The sequence below is a fragment of the Bemisia tabaci genome, chromosome 8, assembly GCF_918797505.1.
Source record: "Bemisia tabaci chromosome 8, PGI_BMITA_v3".
Classification (NCBI taxonomy): Eukaryota; Metazoa; Arthropoda; class Insecta; order Hemiptera; family Aleyrodidae; genus Bemisia; species Bemisia tabaci.
Window position 1 is genome coordinate 14,820,830 of NC_092800.1, and position 20,015 is coordinate 14,840,844.

A 20,015-nucleotide genomic window follows, 5' to 3' on the forward strand; every position below is an offset into this window, starting at 1 on the left:
AGAATTAAATGCAAACATACAATAGTTATCAAATCTTTTCTCTTCATTCATTGATTTAATATATTTAAGTGCTGTTTTATGTACAGCACTTAAATATTAGTAACTATATTACTTTATGTATATATTATTCTACCTCTATTCACGTAAACATTGCATGAAAGCAGCAATCTATCTGACACTCAGAATTGAATTTATACTCATAGGGATTTTTGAAATTTTATCGGCACGATTTGGCGGGTGAGTTTTTACGGCGGGATACAATAAAAACGGCGCAAGGCACTCGAGATTGTCCGCGTCCCGCGTCGCGACACCCATTGGAGCGCGGACCGCACTCGCGCTCTCCCGCGCGCGTTTAATGAATGGATTTCACGCATCGTCTCCATCAATGGAACTTGCAACTACACCGCACCGCCGTCTCATCCGCCACGCAAAATCCCCCCCCCCCCTTCTATAGTGTAGCACTTATTTTGGCCCAAACTTTGCTGCATTCATGATTCGTTTGCAATATACATGGTGTGCTTGAACGTCATTTCAAAATATATGTCTTTAATGGAGATGTTGCTTGTGTGAGGATTTTGCGATTTGACTGTTGATTCTTATGTAAAAGTTCGCAAGAAACACGATGGTGCCACTAGTTTTCTCTGAAATCAACTCCCAAGCCCAAAAAAAGCTCTCAAGTTGAGGCCAAAATGGAGGAGATATCCCACCCTACCCTAAGAGTCCACCTCTACATCAAAACAAACTCTCCATGCAAAGATGGGGAGCAAATACATTAGCAGGGTTGCCGTGTTTTCAGTTTTGGAGTCCCCAATAAAGTGGCAACCCTGCTAATGTATTTGCTCCCTATCTTTGCATGGAAGTTCGTCTTGATGTAGAGGTGGACTCTCAGGATAGCGTGGGATATCTTATCCATTTTGGCCTCACTTTTAGAGCTTTTTAGTCGTGCGGCGAAGCCGTATAGACTCTAGGTTTCGCCGGAGGCTAAAAAGTGTCCACACTTTTAGGCTAAGTCCAAGAGGAGAATTTTCGAGGAACCAAGTAACATATGAGGTATTGATATCGGTCCATTTTGGCCCAATGGAGATGTTACATGTGCGAGGCATTTGCAATTTAACTGTTGATTCTTGTATAAAAGTTCGCGAGGAACACAATGGTGCCACTGGTTTTCTCTGAAATCATCTCCCAAGCTCAAAAAAAGCTCTCAAGTTGAGGCCAAAATGGAGGGGATATCCCACCTTACCCTGAGAGTCCACGTCTACATGAAGACAAACTCTCCATGCAAAGATAGGGAGCAAATACATTAGCAGGGTTGCCGTGTTTTCAGTTTTGGAGTCCCCAGATAAATTGGTAACCGTGTCAATGTATTAGCTCCCTATCTTTGCATGGAGAGTTGGTCTTGATCTAGACTTGGACTCTCAGGGTAGGGTGGGATATTCCCTCCATTTTAGCCTCAACTTGAGTGCTTTTTTTTGAGCTTGGGAGATGATTTCAGAGAAAACCAGTGGCACCATCGTGTTTCTTGTGACCTTTTACCCAAGATTCAACAGTCAAATCGCAAATTCCTCACACATGCAACATCTCCATTATGCCAAGTGGAATTTCTGATCATTTAGCCATGGTTTGGTAGCGTTTAGCAATCAACTGTGACCATAATGTAAAGAACCCACACAGGTGCCTTTCGGCGGAATGTCGCCCTATGGCATTCTTTATCATCAAGTCACTGTTGAACATTTACTGTTAAGTAGCGTTTAGCAACCAAGTATAGCCAAAATTTCCAGAACTCATACCTCAGATGTTCAAAGAGTGTTAACATGTGTCGCCAAATGGAATTTCTGATCATTTAGCCATGGTTTGGTAGCGTTTAGCAATCAACTGTGACCGTAATGTAAAGAACCCACACAGGTGCCTTTCGGCGGAACGTCGCCCTATGGCATTCTTTATCATCAAGTCACTGTTGAACATTTACTGTTAAGTAGCGTTTAGCAACCAAGTATAGCCAAAATTTCCAGAACTCATACCTCAGATGTTCAAAGAGTGTTAACATGTGTCGCCAAATGGAATTTCTGATCATTTAGCCATGGTTTGGTAGCGTTTAGCAATCAACTGTGACCGTAATGTAAAGAACCCACACAGGTGCCTTTCGGCGGAATGTCGCCCTATGGCATTCTTTATCATCAAGTCACTGTTGAACATTTACTGTTAAGTAGCGTTTAGCAACCAAGTATAGCCAAAATTTCCAGAACTCATACCTCAGATGTTCAAAGAGTGTTAACATGTGTCGCCAAATGGAATTTCTGATCATTTAGCCATGGTTTGGTAGCGTTTAGCAATCAACTGTGACCGTAATGTAAAGAACCCACACAGGTGCCTTTCGGCGGAATGTCGCCCTATGGCATTCTTTATCATCAAGTCACTGTTGAACATTTACTGTTAAGTAGCGTTTAGCAACCAAGTATAGCCAAAATTTCCAGAACTCATACCTCAGATGTTCAAAGAGTGTTAACATGTGTCGCCAAATGGAATTTCTGATCATTTAGCCATGGTTTGGTAGCGTTTAGCAATCAACTGTGACCGTAATGTAAAGAACCCACACAGGTGCCTTTCGGCGGAATGTCGCCCTATGGCATTCTTTATCATCAAGTCACTGTTGAACATTTACTGTTAAGTAGCGTTTAGCAACCAAGTATAGCCAAAATTTCCAGAACTCATACTTCAGATGTTCAAAGAGTGTTAACATGTGTCGCCAAATGGAATTTCTGATCATTTAGCCATGGTTTGGTAGCGTTTAGCAATCAACTGTGACCGTAATGTAAAGAACCCACACAGGTGCCTTTCGGCGGAATGTCGCCCTATGGCATTCTTTATCATCAAGTCACTGTTGAACATTTACTGTTAAGTAGCGTTTAGCAACCAAGTATAGCCAAAATTTCCAGAACTCATACCTCAGATGTTCAAAGAGTGTTAACATGTGTCACCAAATGGAATTTCTGATCATTTAGCCATGGTTTGGTAGCGTTTAGCAATCAACTGTGACCGTAATGTAAAGAACCCACACAGGTGCCTTTCGGCGGAATGTCGCCCTATGGCATTCTTTATCATCGAGTCACAGTTTAACCCTAGTCTGCCTGAGTGGGGTCAGATTGACCCCACGGGAGTTTCAACTCTTTGCCATTTCTCTTGGTATGCACGAAATTTTTTGTCCTTCACAAATAGCTCTACAAAAACATCTAGGAACACGATTTTGAAGGAAAAATAATAATAAAAAAAAAAATGTGCATGAGAGATCAAAAAATTCACGAGTACCCCTAGAAAGCCTGAGCGGGGTCAGATATCCTTATAACATATATTTTACCATTTAGCATCACAAAAGCTTACTTTGAAGGTGTATTCATTTTTCTCTTTTTAATTTTTTTCAGAAACTTATAAAACAAGCAAAATTTTTCAGATTTTTTTCGTTTTCAGTATTTAGTAGCCCTATGATCTTTTTTTCTCATGCTGAGAACAACATGGCAACATGTGTATGATAAAATGGTTGCATACCCTGCGCCGTGTTTTTTAAAACTTAGATATGCTTTATGGTGAGGGCCTGTAAGGTTAGTGCACTGATATTAACTAAAAACATGAAAAAAACGTAGCTAACTAATTGATTTTCAGCTGGGGTCAAATTGACCCCGCTCAGGCTTTCTCGTTGGTTCAGAGGCTCAGGCAGACTAGGGTTAATAGCGTAAATAAGCAACCAACGGTGGCCAAAATGTCAAGACTCCAAACTGGTGCTTTTTGGCTGAATTTCGCCCAATAGGATCTTTGATGATTTATCAGTAATGGTTGATGTTTATGTTGAATAATTATTACTGTCTGAAAGTGAATTCTGTGGGAGAATATTATAGGGTTGGTTCAAACAAGTTTTAGAATTTTTTTCCTTAGCGCTAATGGACCCTAAGGGACAACTTCAATTCATCGAACTAAAAGTTTTCAATGTTCATAACCATTTTTTAACTGTCAGAACTCTCTAGACCACATTATATTCATGATGAATTTAAAGAATATCGCTGTCAAAAGTTGAGTTCTCCTTCAATTTAGCACTTTTTGTCATTACCTTAAAGACCATACGGAAAGTGCTAAATCTACGGAAAACTCAACTTTTCACAGCGATATTCTTCAAATTTATCATGAATATAATGTGGTCTAGTGAGTTCTGACATTTAAAAATGGGTATGAACATTTAAGGCTTTATTTTCCTTGAATTTAAGTGGTTTTTCAGGGTCTACAGTAAGAAAAAAAAGTCTAAAACACGTTAAAAGTTACTTGAACCTACCCTATAATGTTGAGCTATGACTTCAACTTTCATGAACCCTTACTTGTGCCTTTCAGCTTGATTTCGTTAAATGGAATTATTTATGATTGAAGTCGTGGTTGAGTTTACTATGCTGATAAAATATCATTGGAAACTTTAGGTTTCACCATCATAGTCTTCTAAAAATAACCATCAGCATTACTGCACCAACCAAAATCTAGCCCAAAAAAAAAATAATTCGGCTGAAAAAGTGGGAGAAGTTGGGATGTGCAGTCTCAAAATAAAAATACCTAGCTGTGATTGGACATAGCTTTGCTTTCATTGAGACTTTCAAATTTTATGAATAAAAAACAGTAAGCGTTTAGCAAAAACAGTTAGTTTTGTCCTTACCCGTAGACCATACAAAAAGAGCTAAATTGAAGGAGAACTTAGCTTTTGACAGCGATGCTCTTCAAATTTTTCATATACCTATACAATGTGTTCTAGTGAGTTTGGATGGTAACAAATGGTCAGGAACATTTAAAGCTTTATTTTCCATGAATGTAAGTTGTCGTTCAGGATAGATTCTGACGACTAGATCCTTACTAGAGTAAGGAAAGAAAGTCTAAAATTGTTAAAAGTCACAGTAAAACGCGGAAAAAGAAAAAATTCGGAAAAGGAAGTCAAATTTACATAATAATTAAATTAACATAAAAATTTCGGAAAAAGGATTGGAAATTACGAACAAATGTATTTACGTAAAAACTGTATTAAAAAGAAAGTTAATTTTAATTAAGAAAAATAATCTTGGTAAATCAATTTCTCACGTAAATTTGACTCAAAATTCATTTAAAAAACAGGGCTGGATTTACCTACTTGCCGCCCATGGGCCGGATTTACCTACTTGCTGCCTATGGGCCACCTGTATTTTGCCGCCCCCTTCTCATTCGTTTCGAAACATCAATAAAAAACAACTTAATCGGCCCGAAACAGTAACAGAGAAACAACTTAAAACGGGACTAAGGCCGCAAATAATAAAAAGAAACACATAAAATATAATAAGAAACCCGGGACGTTTCGCAGGGATCACACCCGCATTTTCAACCGGCAAAACAAGAAAAATTAAAAGAAAGGACACTATGCCCCTCACTACTAGCAAAAGTTCGCACGGAACTTTGCGCGAAAGTTAAGTTCTGTAAACCTATCTATGTGTGAACAAGGCCTTCCATTTGTAAGAAATGAAGGTACATAAAAATTATGCAAGAACAAACATAAGTGTGGTTTAATAATTTTAACTTCCGCTGACGCGCCGCGCAGACCGCACTGTGTTTGGCACAATGCGTGAAGTATTCGTACAGTCTTGTAGGCGTTATGCGTATCACGCCGACCGCCGCACAGTGGATTGAGTCAATTAGAGGGGTTGGACATGAAATTTTTGACAAAAACTGCAAATGTTGATGTTTATTTCGTCACATTATAAAGTTCAAGGGGTGATACTGGAAGAAAATATCACGAGAAAACCAGTGGAACAGCTTGCAGAACATTAGGTTCTTGTATAAACGGAGTTCTGAGCGTTTTAAGTTCCCAAATTTTTTCCGACCTCTCTCATTGACTCGATTCACCGTGCGCCGCGCTGAGGGCTTCTCCTTTTTATCTCAAGTCCCCATCATCACTGCTGCACCGCTCCATGCCAAATTGCGTGTTTAGTTTCTCTCTTAACTCGACTAATTAAAAGTGCTGTCTCTTGTGTCACCGAAAGACGCTTTCTCGTTTGTAATTTTTTTTTTCTGAATCCGATTTTTTTTAAACCTACATTTTAAAAAAATGCAAAATTTGCCGCCCCCTGCGTTAAGAAATGAGAGATGCTGTTCTTTATTACCCAATGCATCTGACGAGTTTTTCAATTCAAAAAGGAACGTATGACACTCCACAAATAAATCACGTTTGAAGTGCAAACCGGAAAAAACACGATTTGTCAAAAGTATTCATTAAATATTCCACTTTCCACAGAAGCATGTTGCACAAAAATGTCACTGTAACGACTTCCGGATATGGTTGCGACCAACTTAAGGCTCAAAATTTTGATTTGTTCGCTCCCTAAAAAAAATGGTCCATCTCTGTAACTGTGCTCACCGAAACTGACATAGAGGCCGGGCCGGGCCGGCCAGGGTCACAGGCCGTCCGTGGTCCCGGGGGGGGGGGGGGGGGGGGAAGGACATTGTTCAGGGTTGAAATCCCTCCTCTTATTTAATTGTTTTTTTAAATAAACCTATGCTAGGACACTATCCCTGAATAACAAACAGACCAATTTGGCTGCAATGCACCGAGCCCTGCACGTGTGAACTTGAGTCATTCGTTTTTACGACTTTTCCGAGGGTCGGTGGCCGCTAGCCTAGCGGGACCGCTGTGAGGCTCGGCCGCGATTGCAGCCTTGGGCCCCCCTTTGAGACCCGCTCGAATGAGGCTCAATTTGGGTTCGGGCTTCGGGTGCGATTATTCTATCGTCTAGCGACTGGCCACTACGCGGCCCAACCCCTCGAAGACGCTCCGCGCCACCTGACTATCGATATTTTAGACCAAAATATTGTATCGATATTTCAACGTTTATTTATCGTCCGTATCGATACATTTATCTCCAGAAATATCGAATCGATTTTTCTTTTTTTCTTCTGCTGAGTTGTGTATTTTACACCTCGGAAAATCGGAAATTATGGTCAATTTTTCATAGTTCGAATTTCGGATTTCGCTGGCCAGGTTGTACAGACCTACGTCACAGGGTAAACAAACCTCAAGATGCAAATACCTCCTTTTTTTTCTCTATGTAGGTATAGGACTTTTCGCGTGGCTGCTCGACGGTTTGTTAATCTGTGGAGGTTAAGCTACATTCACGCGTCGCAAGCAACCTGGCGCGTCTGCTTCTTGCTACTGCGAGCGCGCCTTCATTTCCTCCCGCACGCAACAAGGACAACCGCGATGATAAAGAATTCCATTCGGCGAAATCGAGCCGAGAGCAGGCACCACGAGTATATACATATGGGTTATTTTAGTGATGGGTGGGATTTTATTTAAAATTCCTATGAATCCTAGGTTTAGTATTTACTGTAGTAAACAATTATCAATTATTCCATCACTTCTTCGGATTATTTATTTTTAATCAATCTATATTCATGTGAAGTGTAGCTCATCTGCATTTTTCTTTCCCTGGAACCTAAATGTATATTATGAATTTGAATCCATCAGAAACTAAGTCAGTCAAAATCAAATTTAACTACATACGAAGTGAAAACGATTTGTACTTCGCAAATCAAAGTGATAGTTAAAGCAACCAAACTGTGTCAGAAATGTTCCCAAATTACTGGGTAAGGCCTTTATCAGCTCATCATCTGATCCAATAATTTTAATTTTGGCATTTCATTCGGCATGTCGCCGCACGACTTCTATGATACTCAAAGTCTCACATATATAATTTGAAAGGGGGGGTCTGGGGGGGCGGCGCCCCCTCAGCAGGTAGCTTTTGCTACTTGTTTGAGCTTAGGAGTTGATTTCAGAGAAAATCAATGGCACCATCGTGTTTCTCGCGAACTTTCACATTAAAATCAGTGGTCAAATCGCAAAGCCCTCACACCTGCAACATCTCTATTTTACATAGTGTCGTTCAGGAGTGCAGAGAGTTCTTGGGCCTACGCGCGCATTTTCGAGTAAACAAGGATTCAGCCGCCGCACTATGACATTGCGCGTTCAACGTGATTTTCTAAAATTTCGAAGATTTCGCAATATGTTTTTCCTAAATGTGATAAATTTTCAGTAACTTTTTCAAAAATTTAATACTTAAATACAGTAATTTTCTCGAAAATTCAAACTTTTTGTGAAAATCAGTGCGTTCAGCTTTTTTTCTTTAGAATAAAAACCGATTTTTTTATTCGTGTAACCGAACTTTCGGTTCACGTGACTGAAATTTTTTCATCAGTTTTTTTAACCTCGTAAGTTTCGTCAAACGAACAGAACAATCGATTATACGAAATGAAAGTTGGATTTGACGGACCGAATTGTTAGGATGATTTGCAACAACGTGCTCTTCTTTATATTGTAGATATGCAACTGTACCCATTTGGAAGTCGAAGCAGTTTCATCAGACGTTTTTCCTCATCCAACTTTTCTACTCCTGCGTTAAAGTCTCGAGGCAGTCGAAAAGAGATCCCCCTTCATTTTGTGGATATACAATTATACCTACTTGGAAGTTGAAATAGTTGTATCATGCGCTTTGCTCCGTCCAACTTTTCTACTCCTGCGTTAAAGTCTCCGAGGCAGTCGAAAAGAGATTCTCCTTCATTTTGTGAATATACAACTTTACCTACTTGGAGGTCGAAATAGTTGTATCATGCGCTTTGCTCCATCCAACTTTCCTACTCCTGCGTTAAAGTCTCTGAGCCGCAGTCGAAATTAGATTTTTCAATTTTATTTAGTCGCACCGTCATCTCCTCATGATCCTGATGTTAAGTTATTCTTGCGTTAATGCTACGTTATGCGTCTACGAGCTATCGTTTTCGGGCAAATCGCCTCAGAAGTCCCGGTTATTTTCCATTTGACGCCTCTGGCGCGGAGAAAATCAGCCGAATAAAACAGGGCACTCCTGGAATTTGCACCCAACGCTATTAGACATCAGCGGTCACGTAAAATCGCAGCTCCTATCTACTGCTGCCTCCCGTTTTCCTCCTTCTCTGTTACACTGAAAAAAATAATCTCGGTGTATTCACTAAGAAAAGGGTAAAATTACCAAGAATTCGGAGTTCTATATGATCCCAGTTTTTTCTTGGTAAAATTACCATTTATGGAATTGGTAATTTTACCGAGAAATCTCGGTAAAATTATTGAACTTTCTCGGTAATGTTACTGGACCTTGGTAAAAACGCCAATATTTTTTATCGACTGTGGTAGAATTACCGAGATAAAATGGCAAAGTTACCGGGAATTGATTACCAATGAAAGTGGTATTCTTACCTGAAATAAACAGTAAAAATACCGGTTTTTAGGTAAACTTACCAGTCTGTCTTGTTAAAATTACCAATAATTGGCAAAAAAAGTGAGATGGTAAAGGTACCAACGGACCTTGGTAAAAACGCCGAGAATTTTTTTTCAGTGTATGTTTAAAGGCACGTGCTAACGAATTATTCTTCACAATGCCCATTTGTCTTCCACTTAAATGAATGGACATTAATCGTAACTTCCAAGGCAATTTGCGTGAAAACGATAACTCGCAGCATACATCTTTGCGCAAGCATAATTCTGCATCAGTATTATGAGAAGAATACTGTGAAATAAAAAAAAATTGAAATCTATGTGGTCACCAAATTCCATAAACGGTGCGCGGGGTCCTTTCCGAAGCGTTGAACCGGGCGCGTTAAACGATCTCGAGAAGCGCCTGCAAAACTGTAGGAATACTTCAAGCATCGCGCCGTCTCCCCGAGCGCAATCTCTATGGTCTCGACCTCTCTCATTGACTCGATCCACTGTGCCCCGACAGAGTTTTTTTAAAAATTGCAATCGAATTGAAATCCAAATATTGATAGTTGAATTTTTTGTTTTTTGTTTCAGCACATCGAGCCACAACTTCAGCTAAAGTTGTCGGAATCAAAAGTGGAGGTCCAGCCTTGGAGCTCAACAACGCACAAGTTCACTACGAACGGTAAGTCCAAGACTTCATTCTCGGTTTCTTTTTTTCCAAATAAATAGGGACGAAAAACATATTGTTTTTAACGATCGCCCGAAGATATCGTCATGGTCAATATGTTTTTCAAAAATGTTTCAAAAATGTTGTCAATATGCTTATCAAATATGTTTTAACTTTGTTGAGAACTCGCAAGAACAAGCTTAAAGAACCCGCAAAATCAGCATAGGAAGAATCATGAAAAAAACGAAATATAGAGGTGACCTTTTTCGAAATATTTGAGCGCGGTTTCTAAGGGTCTGGATTACCGGAATTAGTCGGGGAATTTTATTAGAAGAGAGAAATCAGGGAGAAGTGAGGAAAAATGCTTGAAACAGACAAGAATCTGAAAAACATGAAATTTGGAATCTGGAAAGACACCAGCGCTATCCGGGCGATTAAACTGTGCCTTAACATGATTCGGAGCTTAATGCTCGGAGTTACACTCACTCTGAATAGAGGACAAGCTCCTATAAGGAAAAGCAGTTTCAGGAAACAACTATGTATAAAGCCCACAGTGGATTGAGTCAATTGAAAAAGTTGGACAAAATGTGGAAACCTCAAAAGCTCATGACTCCATAAAAACAAAATGAGGTCATCAAATTAGTTTAATAGGTATTTTAGTAACGTTTTCTTGGAGATTCACCCCTGATACTCTGAAATAAGACAAAACGAACCCGAAAATTGGCGGTTTTCATCCGAAATTTCATGTTTGACTCTATGCAATTACTCGCTTTACTAAGCGGCTGCGGCCCCTTGACTACTGCACATTTGCGGATCCTGCAAATTAGCAACATTGCTTTTTTTCCATTTAAATCTATGGAATTGTATCGATCCTTGGAGGGGCCAGATGCTCCAACAAGAATCGATTATTTAACATAGGTTTAAACGGAGGAAACCCGGTGTTCCGAAATGGCTGGGATCCGCTTCTGCTACTGTAGCACTGCTAGATATTTTTTCCCTTCAAAACTCTAGTTGTTGATATTCCACCTTTTTTGAATTCCGCTCAAATAACCTGCAGTGCAAGCCAGACGCTGTGATTCTTTACGACGTGTTACTTTTTCACGCGAGGTCACTCAAAATCCGGAAACGAGGAGCTAAGTCCTGGGATTTGAGACATCAGAGCTATGAATCTGGAACTGCATTCCGGAGAATTCCGCCCGAAACTCATTCTAGCGGTGAGCATTCTAGTCCAGCCTGAGCTGAGACAAAAAAATTGAATATTTTAGCGCGTTTGACTAGTTTGAATGCAGGCGCTGCTACATTTGTAACTGTTCCGTCATTCTTCGGTGCCCTCACTCCGCCCTCGTCTATACGGTGTTTACGTCTCGTCCCCCAAAAAATAAGAAGAAAAAAAACTCGTCTCGTAATTTGTAAGCTCGCTCGTCGGTCAACTCGAAGTTAAGACATGACACGTCGAAAGCCGAAACATTGGTGGGTTTTAGCACCATCATTTGTGAACGAAGTGATAGACATTAATTTAAAAGCTGCGGAGAACATGTGGACACGTCGGAATGAGACGATGTTTCAGAAAGAGACTTAGAGAGCCGCTGATTGAAATAAGTGCTGAAGATTTTGAGAAGGAAGTAGATTTCAAATTGCGGCCTTCTTGATTCCTAAATCAAAATGCTCTCGGTTTCAGCAAATGATACAAGTCTATCTGCATTGGGAGTTTTGGAAAAAGGTATATATGAAATAGTTTAGGATTTCGAACATGTGTTAGTAAAGGCAGAACCAGAAATATTTTATGGGGAACTCTCTGTATATTTCAATTCCAAAGGAGGATTCGATGGGGGGGGGGGGGAGGGTTGAGAGGTCATCCAGGAAAAAATTGAGTCGTCTCAGGAGTATTTTTGAGCTGTTTAAGTTGAAAAATTGATTGAAATACAATTTCAAGTAAGAAACATATTACGCCATGCAAAAATCTAGGATAATCCCTCCTATTTTTGGGAGAGACCTACTAGATCCCTCAGAGGGAGCCGACCTCTCAGGGGTGAACACCTCTTGAAAATCATTCCAGCCGCAAGTATGGCAGTAGTCTTAAATCTATGGCCGAAGAGCAAAACCTGCACATATCTCCATTTTGGTGTTTCAAAATTTTAGCTCCCATTTTATTTTTTCTGAAAGAAACAAACTAATTTTATAGTGAGTGTTTGAAATGTATTAGTTACCTACATGTTAGTTATGTATTAGAAAAATATTAGTTTGAAATGTTTACCGTATTTTTCGCTATCTGAGAGGAAAAATCAAGAGAGTTCTTAAGAACTTACAGTGAATAGTTTTCCAAAGGAAAAATAAAGTAAAGTATGACAGGAAAAAGTATAAAAAAATTTTTTAAAAATTTTAAAAAGAATTAAAAAAACATTGAAATATTAATATGACAGGAAATCGACAACATCGCAAACAGGGACATGCAGTTTTGTACTTTGGCCATCGATGTAATTCGCTTCATCTCCAAAAGTCAAAAATATGGGAGCAGAATCAACTTATTTTGAACAGTGTGCCTGGTTTGATCCATTTAAAGTTGGAAACCCTAACGAATATCAGGAATGTCTTTCCGCTGATCTCTTGAGATTACGATGAGTAACGTGTCAATGACCGTGCGACTGGGAGCCACGAAAATAAACAGATTCCGTTCGGTGGAGGAAGAGGAATCGTTCACCTTTACAGCAGCAACGTCATGTCAATAGATGCGGACACCAGGAAGGACCATTAATCAAATTTTTTTAGAAGCCCCGCCACGGGAGCGAGGGCGAGATATCAAAAGGAATGATGATGCGACCACCAGATGCCTAATTACCATCCCGTTTTCTCGATGCTGGTGATTCGAGCATCGTGATACGCTATGGATTATTGATTGATGTCGTGGGGGTTCCGAGGGACAGCTCGAATTGAAAAACACACACCCGTGTTTACAAGTTGGGTGTTCTCTCTTGGCCTTATTCGTAGTGGTTTTTTAAACAGCATCAGGGTTGCCACAGTCAGGGAATACCGGGAAAACCGGGAAATGTCGGGGAATTTTTAACAGCTAGGGGAAAATCACGTGGACTCACCGGGGGAAGTCACCTTAATTTGCTTTCTAGAAAAGGTTTGACGTTTCGGACAACAAATTTGCCTGAAAAATATTTCTAATTGTGTCTTTTTCACCATCTGGTACATCCTCAATTGGATTGCATTTTGCAAAAAGGAACCAGGAGCATTGCAACTTTGCAAAGATTGTGCAACTTTTTTTGTCTTGGAAGAAAAACCTGATTATCCATCGACAGTTTCTTCTTACTCGCTAAACCTGTAAATTTAAGACAAAAATTACCATGTAAATTTCATATTTTTTCATGACTTGAGTAATTTTATTGCAAAGGATGAAAATGCACAACCTTAGCATCAATGGACTCCTTCTGGTTCCTTTTTGCAAAATGCAATCCAATTATCAGGAAATTTCGTCGAGATGTGTCAGGGAAATCATGAAAATGTCATGGCCTCCCAAGGAAAAAAGCTGTCAAAGGAACGGTCATAAACGGCCCTGTGGTCTGATTGTTAAAATTGGTAGACAGAGCAATAGATGAAGAAGACAAAAAGAATATGGAGGGATCCTATTGGTAGAAGTGGGTGGTTGCAATGGACAAAAGAGGGTAGTAATAGACTAACTAACGGCAACCCATTAGAGATCCTGTAGTTAGTCTATCATTTCCCGCATAGTCTATGAAAACTACCCATCTAAACCAATATCTTCGCCCCATACTCCTCATGTCTTCTTTGTCTATCGCTTTGTCTATCAATTTCAACAATCGGCCCGCTGACTCTCTATCATCCTGTATTATTATTGTCGATTCTCCGCTGAGACAGCTCCAACCTGCATATCCCTAATTTAAAATCATCTCCTGCTGAACGCACAGCCAACGAGTAAAGAACAACCCACTGAGGACATTAACGTCCACGAGAGAAGGAAACGCGAGTTCAGGAGCTTCTTCGCGCCAAGCCAAACCGCGTGCCTGCGTGGCAGTTACTTCAGCAGTTAAGCCGTTTCTGCTCAAAGCTATCGGGCCGTGATCGAGGAGCAGACAAAACGTCTTGAGTATGTTACGGCAACGAAGACACTGTGTCGACAGCCTCGTCTGGTATCCACCTGTGATCTTCTTGAGTAATTGGTCTTCCCACTCTATCGCGGCTTGTTATCGTGCACCCAGCAACTAAGCAACTCGGCTCGGCTTGTACATAAAGTACTCACTGTGTGCAAATATACACGCTCCATCGTTGCTAAACTGATCTGCCTCGCGCCGGCCGCGTCGCGGGACTGAGGGACGGGACAGTCATGTTTGCCTCAACCTGTACACTGAAGAACAAAAATTCTCGGCATTTTTACCAAGGTCCGTTGGTAGGTTAACCATCTCAATTTTTTTACCAATTATTGGTAATTTTACCACGACAGGCTGGTAAGCTTACCTAAAAACCGGTATTTTTACTGTTTTTTTTCAGGTAAGAATACCACTTTTATTGGTAATTAATTCCCGGTAACTTTGCCATTTTATCTCGATAATTCTACCATAGTCGATAAAAAAGATTGGCGTTTTTACCAAGGTCCAGTATAATTACCGAGAAAGTTCGATAATTTTACCGAGATTTCTCGGTAAAATTACCAATTCCATAAATGGTAATTTTACCAAGAAAAAACTGGGAGCAAATAGAACCCTGAATTCTTGGTAATTTTACCCTTCTCTTAGTAAATACACCGAGATTTTTTTTTTTCAGTGTATGTTGTGTTTACCAAGGCATAGAAATGTTTCAAAGTCGATTAAATAAAAATTGTTTCGAATATCAATTTTTGTGTTAATATTGGAAGTAAAACACAAAATAACCTAAATGCGCGGATAAGGTTTTCCGGTTAGTATTTCTCTGGGTTACATTATTATCATGAAAATCAAAAATTTACACTCAAAAACCATTAATTTTAAAATTTTACTCTCTATAACTTCAATTATCATTGACCCGAAAATTGTAATCAATTTATCGCTTCCCGGTCGTAGGAACGGAACTCCATTCCAAAGTTACAAAATTGACTCAAACAATTTAAATCTTTACAAGAGTGTACCTTTGCATTTTTTTTTGTCCAAAATTCTCTGATTTTGGCATGATTGGAGATGAAAAATTGGTGACATTTTCAGTTAGAAAAGCCCGATATTCTTCCGGTAAAAATGCAATTTGTGAGGAAAAGTTTGGCAACACTGGAATATAGTTACGTCCTAGGAAAGTAAGAAGGAAAAAACAGAAATTGTTCGGTTTTAGCCCCTTCCTTCTTAATCTAATGCTCCTTCCCTGACCAGAGGGTTGCAGGCGAAGTTCGACCACCGAGCGTTGCCTTAAACTGCGGGTCAAACTTAGCTCGAAAAAGCTGGGAAAGTCTGACAGGTGCTCCTAACTCCAAGCAAAACTTTTGATGAGAGGTTGAATTAAAGCTGTGCCATGTTGAGTAGGAAAAAATAAATTAAGGATGCAAATTTTGAAACGGAGCATGCAAGTTGCTTCGCCCGCGTCTCACCACTATCGATTTTTGACTTCACATCATTAACCTGTCCCCTGAAACAAGCGAGGCAACAATGGTGGAAATGTTCTCATTGCGACTTCGGCCGCTAACAAGACCGGCTCGTGAGGATGCAGCACCCGTGCTAATGACAAACGCCTTATGAACGCACGAGCGGTGCCAAATTTCCCCCGAAGAAACGGATTTTGAGTTTGAAGATAAAAGCTCACTGGTATAGGAAATTCCATGAATGATAAAGCGAAAGTGGTCGTAATCGTGCATGTGCCGGCAGAGGGCGTCAAGTTACACGCTAATTCGAAAATTCTAAAGTCAGCGGGCTAATGGAGATGTTCTATGTGTGAGGGATTTGCGATTTGACTGTTGATTCGTATGTAAAAGTTCGCGAGAAGCACGATGGTGCCACTGGTTTTCTCTGAAATCATCTCCCAAGCTCAAAAAAAGCTCTCAAGTTGAGGCCAAGATGGAGGGGATATCCCACTCTACCCTGAGAGTCTACTTCTACATCAAAACAAACTCTCCATGCAAAGATACGGAGCAAATACATTAACAGGGTTGCCGTGTTTTCAGTTTTGGAGTCCCCGAATAAAGTGGCAGCCCTGTCAATGTATTTGCTCCCTATCTTTGCATGGAGAGTTTGTCTTGATGTAGAGGTGGACTCTTAGGGTAGGGTCAAGGGTGGGATATCCCCTGCATTTTAGCCTGAACTTGAGAGCTTTTTTTGAGCTTGGGAGTTGATTTCAGAGAAAACCAGTGGCACCATCGTGTTTCTCGCGAATTTTTACATGAGATTCAGCAGTCAAATCGCAAAATCCTCTCACATGCAACATCTCCATTATTGTAATTTATGGAAAAAGCCATAAAAAAGGAGACAAAGTGGAGCGATTTCACTAAAAATAAAACGGGTGGATGTTGTAGACAAGGGGAAAATAATTTAGTAACTAAAGGGTCTCTCGTGAATTGCTGTTAGCTAGTCTATACTTCTTATTTTTCGGTCCAATGCAACCCTCCCGCTTACATCACTGGCATCGCCCCATTTTCCCCTTGGTTTCTTTGTCTATCGATATATACATGTTATAGACCAAGTGGCTCAGCCTTCATAGGTGAATTTTTTAAATCACTAAGGGCACCGTTTAATCAGAAAAATGTCGAGATAATTTCGAAACTTTTTTCGGATTTTCGAGCAATTGATAGTACGTTTTTCTTCCCGTCTGTCTACAAATATTTTTTTTTTTTTTTTTATTTTCTCAGAAATATTGTAACAAAGCAAGGAGAAGAGTCCGATTTCTCTTTTAGAAGGTAATCTGGCAACGTTGGAGCGGTCATACGACGTTTTTCCTCAGAACTGCGACGCGACGGTGCTTGAATCCCTTGCGTAAACGGTCATGAGAAAATAAATCCAGGAGCGCGGGTAATCAAGGAACTCTTTCCCATTGAAGCGAGCGAGTGGGGCGTCCCACGTATCCTCTCCGAACTAATTGAAACTAAACGCGGTGCTGTCGGGAGTTTAATCGCGGTGCAGCCCCGCTTTCAATTTACCGGACCCCGAGGGGGGGGGGGGGGGGGTGCTGACTGCTGAGCCTACTTTACATGGACTCAAATGAGCTGTTTTCTCGTACATTACCGGCAGCTTCCTCCCTCTCGTTTCTTGGATGGTTCAACACAACAAAGTGGCGTGGCGCGTTTTGCGATATATCGATTGATCTGCCTTTTTAACTTATGAAAAAGGATCGATTAACAGGGTGTTCGCAACGAAGACCTTAAAAATCGATTCTTGACCATAGCTCCAAATGGAGGATCGTCGATAATCGATCATTCACGTCTCGCCATTGATTGTTTGGTTCAAAACAATAGAACATGACCTCAATTTTAGGATTTAAGTTGGATCATCGATTGATCTGCCATTTAATCTTATGAAAACGGACCGATCAACAGGGTGTTAGCAACGAACAACTGAACTATCGATTCTCTACAGAATAGGCAACTATTCGTGTTTCCGTTGCGAATTGCATACCTCGCTAAATGAAGGCGTTTTCTAATACCGTGCTCTGCGGAAATCGTAGATTCTCGCATGAGGGGCTTAGAAGTCGGACGACAAGGTGCATAAATTCAGTTTTTGAAAAAATTGAGATGATTTGTGATTTCAACTAAAACTTGTATTAAAATGTACTCTGAGAAAAATTCACTCCCAAATTCCGATTTTCAAGCATCAAGAAGCGAGTTTGAATTTTCTTGACACCACAAGCTTCCGCGTGATTTTGAAACTTTAGATGAAAACTTTAGGAAAAACCTCAGATCCTCGTATGCTTTTCAAGGTACTTGAGTGGTTTCTTCTTTGAGGCAGGATTCGAGCTCACAGCGGGATGACCGGGATTTCGTCAAATCCATCATTGTGGAACTTGCTCGAAAACAGTGGCGAGGCGTGAATTGCGATGTATCGATTGTTATGCCATTTAAACCTATGGTAAAGAATCGATTATTAAGGTGTTCGCTGCAAACGCCCTGTTAAGCGATCCTTTTCCATAGGTTTAAATGACAGATCAATCGATATATCGCAAAGCACGCCACGCCACTGCTCGAAAACCGCATCGCCGGAGCCTCAGAGCGACTCGAAGCCGAGGATATTTCGAAAACCCCTGATTTATTGCTCTGCAACGAACTTTTCACGACTGCGATGCTCCGATTCGAAGAGCTTGGAGCTTCGGGTGCGGGCTGATTGAAAAACGAAAGTTAATCGGCGCGTGAATTATGCGCTTATTGAGACCGCCCGACGCGACCGCGAATCGATTTTTGCTCGTTTGAAGCTGTGGTGAAGAATCGATTATTAGGGTATACTCTGATAATCGATCCTTTTCCGTGGGTTTAAAGGGCAGATAAATCGATCCATCGGAAAGTATGACCGGCCATAGGCGCCGCTACCAATCATAAAAACTGGAGTGCGGGTCAGGTCGACCGCTCGCAGCTACGAAGGCACGTCGCGTCGCCAGGGTTGCGGAATGAAGTTGAAATAGATCACTACACTCGGAGGAAAGAATGGATCACCAGGCGAAAATGGAGGCCTTAATCTAAAGGTTGCATTCACATTGCCGTTCCTTAAACAGCTCATTTCGTTAGGAAGTCCCAGTACCTATATGGGGAGAGATCAGACATGTAGGTAATTTTGAGGTTAGGACATGGAGTATTCAGGTCCCAAAAGGGCAGTGATCTACAAATTCAAATTATCCAGATTGATTTATTATTAAAATTTTTACGACCCGTCGTTTTTAAAGCACGTATTTGATTAGTTTTTGCATAAATTTATTCATTTTGCGGAAGAACGCTTATTAATGAACGTTTTTGGTCATCTTGGTTTGATGTTGGAATCCTTAGATTGGCAGTGGCATTTTTTTTTAGCAGGTTGGCTGCCTTTTTGGCCCTTAATTAGAGCGTCATATTTCTACACGTCCGTATTCTTGCTATGTAGGTACTCTAGTCCCATTTGGTTTACACTGTGGAAAGGGGAGGTTTAAAGAAGCTTTGAAAACAGCATCATCAAACGGACATTTTTTGCAAACCTCGGGTGAAATTTGAGAAGCTTGCCAAAACCGTTGAAGAGCGCGATTTGATTTCAGTAGACTCTAGTTTTTTTATACGAGCCGGGAATCCAAATGTTTCGTAGCCAATTCTAAAGAAAAGCTTTAAAGTCTTAGTTGTGAATGGATTTCAAGAGATGCCGTTGTGCAAATCGTATTTTGTTTGAAATTTCGATGAACATACATTATAAAAATGCCAAAATTCGTGCCCTCTCTATCCGTCTATTGCTGACACGACTGACCAATCTAATCGAAATCACGGTCGATTTTCGATTGTATAAAAATACAAAACATAGTTCTAACGAGCCAGTAAATCAATTCTACTCCAATCGATTGAGCCGACCATATTCGGCGCGTATTTTTTCGTGCGTTAAGGTGATTCGATGGACGCCATATTTTGTGTCAGAACGGCATGCAATATATATCGCATCAATCGGTTCCATTTTTTCAGCTACTCGTCATTTTTTCCAATTTTGAGATCGCAATTCTGTTGTCAGGAGACTAAAGCACTCACTTACCAATTTTAAAGAAGAAATTCAACGTTATAAAGGCTTGGTTTTTTTTAGAGAGAAAATATCGCATTCGAGTGCAGTTTCGATATCAGTATCGAATGCGATATTTTCTCTCTAAAAAAACCACGCCTTTATTACGTTGAATTTCTTTGTTAAAATTGGTAAGTGAGTGCTTTAGTCTCCTGACAACAGAATTTCGATCTCAAAATTGGAGAAAAATGACGAGTAGCTGAAAAAATGGAACCGATTGATGCGATATATCGCATGCCGTTCTGATACAAAATATGGCGTCCATCGAATTACCTTAAACGGAAATTGCGACTGAGCTAGGTGCCCAAGTCGGCAGCTATGGGGATGGGGTTTGTGGTTCCATCGCCATTGACGGACAGCCGGTGGTCGATGATCATCAGGTCTGCAGCGG

The 20,015-nt window shown here is 40.4% G+C and overlaps 1 protein-coding gene and 1 long non-coding RNA gene across 3 annotated transcripts in view; both read left to right on the forward strand.

Annotated features, from left to right (window-relative positions):
• The window catches only part of LOC109037253 (uncharacterized), a 335,208-nt gene that overhangs the window by 297,717 nt on the left and 17,476 nt on the right, over positions 1 to 20,015 (forward strand). For both annotated transcript variants that reach the window (XM_072303873.1, XM_072303872.1), the window contains one exon: positions 9,866 to 9,956. In XM_072303873.1, the coding sequence (XP_072159974.1) occupies positions 9,866 to 9,956 (91 nt within the window). The remainder of the gene's footprint in view (positions 1 to 9,865; positions 9,957 to 20,015) is intronic.
• On the forward strand, positions 931 to 4,913 carry LOC140225217 (uncharacterized). Its single transcript, XR_011900356.1, has 2 exons — positions 931 to 3,108; positions 3,715 to 4,913. It is a non-coding gene; the product is annotated as an uncharacterized lncRNA (long non-coding RNA).